Consider the following 7,448-nt stretch of genomic DNA (forward strand, 5'->3'; position numbering starts at 1 on the left):
AGCGGGCGCCACGGCTCCAGGAGTTCGCCGCGCCAGATGCCTCCCCCTGCGTCCGCACCTTGGTACGCGCCGCAGCGCCAGAGGACTATGTAGGGAGCGCTCGGGTGACTCACCCGCCGCGGGGACTGGCGGAGAGGGGGAGCAGGGCTGGGACTCCCCTTTCCCACCCTGGAGTTTGGGGGCTCTGGCGCTGGGGCTGAGAGGGCAGCTTCAAGTCCAAATTCTTTCTCAAACCCACCTAAACCGAAGCGGCCCGGGGGACGTCGGGAGGCATGAAGGAGAGTCAAAAGGAGGCCCCTGAAAGGGCTTCGCTTTCTCTCCCCTGCTGATGGCTGGGCTGGGGAGAGGTCCTGGAGTCTTGCTGCCGCCCTTGCTCTGGCATCCTGGGCTTGTGTCTTCCCTGCTCCTCTGGGGTAATTACAGCCCTGCGCAGCTGCCTTATCCAGGTCTCTAATCTGCTGGGTCCCTCCCGGCTCCAAACTGGGTGGTCCTAGCCCTGAACCTCCCCCACCCCCACCAGACGACCCCGCCAATCACCCCAGAAGGATTTTCTCCCCGTGGTCTGTCGATGAGGGGGTGGCGACCCCCTCCAGAATCCACTCCCTAAAGTAGCCCTTCTTCCCAGCCCTCCAGAGTGGACTCCCAGCCCCCTTGTTGGTGCCAGCTGAGGTGAGGGCTTCAAGCCAAGCCAGGCCCAGCCCGGGGCAGAATGGGGAGCTTGCTGGGAAGGTGGATGGATGATGGTGCTGTTGCAGGGACTTGGGTTGGTGGGGAGGAGGAGGGGCAGCTGGGCCCTGCCCACCCTAGCCCTGCCCTTTGTCCTGACTTCTAGAAGGTCAGTTCTCTAGTTCTTCATTGTCCAGAGATTAGGCCCAGTGAGATACTGTCCCCCTTGCCCCCCTTCCCGCCAGTGCCTCCTTCCTTTTAGCAGCTCCAGAAAGTGGCCATTTGGAGGGATAGAGTGGAAATCAAAAGGGTCACCAGCTCAGGCAACCTGGGAGCAGCCTGTCCTGGGATGTGTGCATACCTGGGGGCTTGGACACTCTTGGGAAGGCCTGGGAAGGGAATAGTGTCCCCTCTGGCCCAAAAACATTAGAAAAGGTTGATGATAGAAGGGCGGCAACTGGAGCCGGCAACCTTGAGCTAGCAACTTAACTTTTCTAAAATCTAATTTGCTTTCCTACAAAATCAGAAAAATAATAGTGCCATGAGGTATCTTGGGGTCTTTGTAAAGATTAAATAAGGCAATGGAAATGAAGTGCTGAGCACAGAACCTGGCATCTAGGAAGTGCTCAGTAAGTAAGTATAATGGTGATAAAGGCGTTGATGAGTAAAAGTGGAAGGATGAGAAGCAGATCCCGCATCTTTGTGTCAGTCATCTTATCTGCAGGGTGCGGGGACTGCGGGCATGTTGGAGTTCATGACAGTCCTTTGTGGGGTCAGAGGCCTCACAGTCTGCCTCTTCCAGAGCTGGACAGGCCAGACCTGACCCAGGCAGTGGACAGACAGCACAATTCAGAAACACGTAAGGGGAGAGCCCTCTGGGATGGTTCTTCTCCTACCTCCCACCCCTTGTCTTGAGATTACTGCAGGGATGAAGATGGATGGATGGATGGATGGATGGATGGATGGATGGATGGATGGATGGGAGTAGTGAGATACCCACCATTGTCTACGGTTCAAGAATAGTGGCTGGCTGTGGTGGCTCACACTGTGATCCCAGCAATTTGGGAGGCCAAGGTGAGAGGATCGCTTGAAGTCAGGAGTTCGAGATCAGCCTGGCCAACATGGTGAAACCCTGTCTCTACCTAAAATACAAAAGTTAGCCAGGTGTGGTGGTGTGCGCCTGTAATTCCAGCTACTCCAGAGGCTGAGGCAAGAGAATCGCTTGAACCTTGGAGGCAGAGATTGCAGTGAGCCAAGATCGTGCCACTGCACTCCAGCCTGGGCAACAGAATGAGACCCTGCCACAACAAAACAAACAGCCAAACAAACAAAAAGAATAGTGGAGGCGGAAATGGCAGCTAAAAATGAACAGATAGGTCAGGGACAGCCGACGCAGGAGGACTTGAATGCCAAATGGCTTGGAAACGAGCATGGGGAGCTGTTGAAGATCATGAGGGTTTTCAGTAGAGGAAGGGAGAGCAGACTTTAGAACTGGAAATCTATTGTCTTCGGGATTGACTGTGGGGAGCTGACTAAAAAGAGACAGCACTTGGTATTAGCCTACATCAGGGGTTCTCAACCAAGGGTAATTTTGCCCCCCAGGAGACATTTAGCCATGTTTAGAGACACATGGCGGTGTGTGTGTGGGGGGGTGTGTCTCTAAACATGGCAGCTACTGCGTAGAAGCCAGGGATACTACTTACCATCCTACATTGCGTAGGACCATCCTCACAATAAGGAATTCTCAGGTGCAAAATGTCAGTAGTGCTAAGGTTGAGGAACCCTTCCCTAGCTTGAGGGTGAGGCACTCATAATATGTTGATTCTGGAGACCAGCAGAGCATCTGGGGGTTTGGCAGCTTAAATGACAGTCCTCCTGGCCAGACCTGAAGGCTTCCCGCACTGCTGAGGAGTCCACGGGGAGTGCGGGGAGGATGGCTGAGGGGGTGCCTGGAGAGCACCCATTTTCCGTGATTGAGACAGTCGGTGGACAGAGGAAGTGGACTCCTCTCCATTCTCCTCCTCACTGGCCAGGATCCCTGGCGGATCCCAGGCCCCAGCAACCAAGAGGGTTAAGAGTGGACGTCTCTCTGAGTTTGGGGCTAGGTGACGCTGCATGGGGCACCACAAATATTAGACATCCCAGAGAAGGAGCAAGTTGGGTACTTGTTGAAACCCTAACATAAGAGGCTGAAGTCCCGACAGCATTCTCTGCAGTCTTTGCGCGAGGGACAGGGACCTCTGGACCAGGGCAGTCTCCTCAGGGCAAGAGGTGATCGTGGCCCGAGGCGGTCTCCTCCTTCTGCATGGAAACAGGCATGAGTGAGCTGTTCCTTTCCCTTTGGAAGGCCGATGCAGGCGGATTGCTTGAGCTCAGGAGTTCGAGACCAGCCTGGGCAACATTGTGAAATCCTGTCTCCATCAAAAATACAAAAAATTAACCAGGCATGGTGGTGCATGCCTGTAGTCTGAACTACTCAGGAGGCTGAGATGGGAGGATCACTTGAGCCCAGGAGATCAAGGCTGCAATGAGCCATGTTTGTACCACTGCACTCCAGCCTGGATGACAGAGACCCTGTCTGAAAAAAGAGAGAGAGAGAAAAGAGAGAAAAAAATATATTTAAAAAAAGTATAAATAGGCGGGGTAGCTCATGCCTGTAATCCCAGCACCTTGGGAGGTGAAGGTGGGCAGATGACCTGAGGTCAGGAGTTCATGACCAACCTGGCCAACATGTCAAAACCCAGTCTCTACCAAAAATACAAAAACATTAGCCAAGCGTGGTGGCACATGCCTATAGTCCCAGCTGCTCAGGAGGCTGAGGCAGGAGAATCACTTGAACTTGGGAGGCAGAGGTTGCAGTGAGCCAGGATCACACCACTACCACTGCACTCCAGCCTGGGCAACAGAGCAAGACTCTCTCAAAAAAAAAAAAAAAATATATATATATATATGTTTCCATCCTGTTTCCCCTAGGGGAAGAAAGGCAAGGGCATTTTCAGCCTCCTAGGTTTGGTGGGGCAGGATCCAGGATGAACCTGATGGAGAGGTGAAGGAAATCACAGGGGGAGTTAACAAAGTTACAAATCTCATGACTGAGGCCCTGGATGCTGCTCCCACACCCACAGAGTACTGCAGGAAGTGGGAGGAGCCTCACAGTGGGGGCAGAGAGAATAGGCATCACATTCGCACTCCCACCCCAGCCTCAAGGCACTGCAGCAACAAGGGGTCTCTAATCAGCACCGGCCTTCCTAGGGGGCCACAGCCTCCAGGGCCCACTCCCTGGGGCTGGTGATGCCAACTGCCCCTCCCCCTCCAGCTCTTGGGGAGGCGGGGAACTCAGATACAGGACTAAATAGGTTCAACCCTTTGGGTTCCTAGGAGAGAGTCTTTGTCTAGAGCCCCTGATAGGAACAGAAAGCTATCCGTTGTGTTGTTTTCTAGGGAGAAGGAGAAGAGGGTGGCAAGGGGTCATCTGGTGTTCCCAAATGTCCTGGCCCCTAGAGGTTGTAGGGAGGGTTTGGGATTTGGGAATGATGGAAACCATACCGAGAATCCTTGGAACAGCTGTCTAAGGAGTTTTTTTTTTTTTTTTTTTTTTAAGACAAGGTTTCAGTTCTGTCACCCAGGCTGGAGTGCAGTAGTGCAAACATGGCTCACTGCAGCCTCCACCTCCTGGGTTCAAGCAGTCTTCCCACCTAGCCTTCCTAGTAGCTAGCTGGGGACCACAGGTGCATGCCACAATGCTCAGCTCGTTTTTTTGTTTTTGTTTTTTATTTATTTTTGTTAGTAAAGAAACAAAAGGGTGACTATTTCATAACAGAACAGCCTTTTTAAAAATTATTTTTTAGGGAGATGGGGGTCTCACTATGTTGCCCAGGCTGGACTCAAACTCCTGGGCTACAGTGTTCCTCCTGCCTTTGCCTCCCAGTATGCTGGGGTTACTGGCATGAGCCACTGTGCTCGGCCTAAGAAGCCTTTAAGAACCCATCTGAGTGAGGAGGGGATCATATAGATCAACCTGAGATGACCCCCACCCCCACTGTTAATTCAGGACTAATGACACTGCAAGTCCCAAAGAGGAAGAGACGCCAAGAGGAGGAATCCCAGGCAGAGAGAGGCAAAATCTCAGAGGCTGTTGGACAGGCAGGGAAAGGCTCCACCTCCAGTCTCTCTAGAACCGCCCTGCTTGACAGCAGGCAGGGTGGGGTCGGGTCGCTGGCCGTGAGTATGACTCAGGTTTCTGTGGGCAGCCAAGGGCAGCCGGCAGGGAGGAGCCCAGACCGACAGACAGGCTGGCCAACTGCAGCTTTCACCTCAGCTGTCCTCTCTCTTGGGAATGCAGAGGCCTCTTCTCAAGATGAGCTGGCCCTTGGGGGCTAGTTGACCCCTGCTTTCCTCCTCCAACCCCAACCAACCCTCAAGTTCCTTCCCAGAGCCCTTGGCCCTTGGCTCCTTCCCCTGTGGCATTACACAGGATGGAGAGTGAGGGGTCACTGCCTCTAGGGAGGAAACAGAATGTCTGGGGAAAGGGGTATAATAATGATTGGTCCTGCAACCTGAGGGAGGGACTGGGGGAACCCTGGGCACCAGCCTGCAGCCTGAGCGGCTCCCCCAGCCCTCCCTAGCCTGGCTGGCTCATGTCTGGACAGGCTGGTTGTCATGGTGAGGGCTAGGGGCCAGAATGCAGCTGCTACAGTCAGGCTACCAGGCCTAAGTGAACAGAGTGCTCAGGGACCCCCCAGCCCAGCTTCCTCAGAGTTGATCAGCCGAGAGACCGCTGGAGCTGAAACCAAAGAGCTGTGGTCAGGGACTGTAGACTTCCCCTTGGTGATGGGTGAGGGTTCAGCCAGCACATTCCCTTCGTGTTTCTGGGGCCTGTTTGTTGGCTTGTTTTTGGAGGGTGGCTGGAAGGGAATACACGTTTATTTTATGCCTTTTATGCACCCAAGTGCTGGGCATGCGTGGCTCACCAATCTTTACAACAACTGAGAGAGATTCAGCAACTTGCCTAAAATGGCAAAACTGGGATTAGAACTCAGAACTGACAGCCACGACAGTTAGTGATCTTTGTTTCCCGGGAACCAGGCAGTGTAGCTGTTCTAGGGGGAGGGAGTGGGAGAAAGTGACTTGAACTTTATCTAAAAGACTGGATATTCCATCACGAGGCCACAGGTGGTAGAATGCAGATGCTGGCAGCATTTGGGGTTTGGGAACAGATGGCAGTCTGAAGAGAAAGACACTAGCGAAATGCTTGGCACATAGTAGGTCATTAAATATTTTTCTAATGAAGAAGCCAATTCTCTGTGAGTCATTGCTAGTTTTCTGGGACATCTTGGGAGCTTCTGAAGCTGAATCGCAACAGCGGAAGAAGCTAGCTCGAAAGAGGGACTTTCCAAGACCAACCCTGGCGAGAGAGGAATTTGCGGAGCATCATCTCTGAGCCGGGCGCGGGGGGAGGGGGACCGGGGGAACCGTGTGGATTACCCAGGATTACTGAAGGCTGCGGACGCCACCCAGTGGCTGGGATGCTGCCCAGGGCGAGCTGGGCTCTACCACGCAGGCGCGCGCGGAGCACTCCGGGAGTGGTAGTTGATTGCGTTAAGAGGCGGTGCTGCCAAAGAGGCTGTTGGGTGTTGTAGTCCGACGTTTGTTGGACGGGAGTTACCCACGTCGGCCGGACCACGAGTCCCGTGGTGCCCCGCGGCAGGCCGCGCAGGCGCAGTGAATCAGTGCCGGTCAGTCCCTTGGGCTGAGGGGCAGTGGCTAGGCGAGCGGCGTCTGCAGGGGTCGCCGAGCTAACCCTTGGCTAGGAGAGTGGGGCGGGGCGGCCGGCACCATGTCGAGGCAGGCGAACCGTGGCACCGAGAGCAAGAAAATGGTAACTTGGAGCGCGTGACCTCGGCGGGCGGGGCGAAATTGAGGCGTACAGGGAAGGGGCCCGGCGCCGAGCCCGAGGCGCGTTTGGAAAAGGGCCCTTCTGTGAGCTCTGGCAGGGGGAAGCCTCTTGCTGGATCACTCCGGGGCGTCCCAGGCAGGTTAGGGGACCGTCGGAGAAGTTCCCCGGAGGAGACCTCTTTCCCGTGGAGACCCCGCCCCCAAGGCCTGAGTGCCGCTCTGTCCTAAGCCAACAACAACAACGACGGTAATAAATACCAGTAACTGCCACTTACTGCTCTCTTACTGTGTGTTAGGCACCGGGCCACGCACGTTACATGCATTCCAGTATCTCAGTTAATCTGCAGAGTAGCCCGTATCAGATGGATAACATGATTGCCGTTTTTACAGCTTGGAGAGCTTACGTAATTTGCTCACATTTACACCTGGAAAGTTAGGACTTGGACCCGTGTTTAACTCCAAAGCTAATGCTTCAGACTGTTAGGCTATACTCTTAGGCTATAGTGACTAGCACTGTGGCGTGGGTATTGTGAGAGATGTTCAGTTACTGGTCATGCCAGAAAGGAACGTTTTATTCAATGAAATAAGAGATGGGCCAGAGTAAGCAGTGAGTGGTGCCCCTTATGGAGTGGGTGGCTCCCTTCTTTCCCGGGGAATAGTTGGACACCATATGGTCCTATAAAGTTGAACTAGGGGCTGGGGCTGCAGACTTAGGTCATTTTTCTTTTTTTTCCCCCCCTCCCGCCCCCAGACGAAGTCTCTCTCTGTCACCCAGGCTGTAGTGCAGTGGCACTAACTTGACTCACTGCAGCCTGCCAGGTTCAAGCAGTTCTCCTGCCTCAGCCTCCCGAGTAGCTGGGATTCCAGGTGCCCACGACCACGCCTGG

General features: G+C 54.2%; 1 protein-coding gene across 6 annotated transcripts in view; it reads left to right on the forward strand.

The window, feature by feature from the left end:
• The first annotated feature begins 8 nt into the window (after positions 1–8).
• TRAPPC3 (trafficking protein particle complex 3) overlaps positions 9–7,448 on the forward strand; it is an 18,591-nt gene continuing 11,151 nt past the window's right edge. For 2 of the 6 annotated variants that reach the window (XM_011955316.1, XM_011955321.1), the window contains exon 1: positions 6,367–6,544. In XM_011955316.1, the coding sequence (XP_011810706.1) occupies positions 6,503–6,544 (42 nt within the window). In that variant the 5' untranslated portion in view covers positions 6,367–6,502. Of the gene's footprint in view, positions 90–6,366; positions 6,809–7,448 lie in introns of those variants that run through there. The other 4 variants (XM_011955318.1, XM_011955317.1, XM_011955315.1 and 1 more) reach the window with 4 other exon arrangements.

Source organism: Colobus angolensis, unplaced genomic scaffold, assembly GCF_000951035.1.
Source record: "Colobus angolensis palliatus isolate OR3802 unplaced genomic scaffold, Cang.pa_1.0 Scaffold4, whole genome shotgun sequence".
NCBI classification, from domain to species: Eukaryota; Metazoa; Chordata; class Mammalia; order Primates; family Cercopithecidae; genus Colobus; species Colobus angolensis.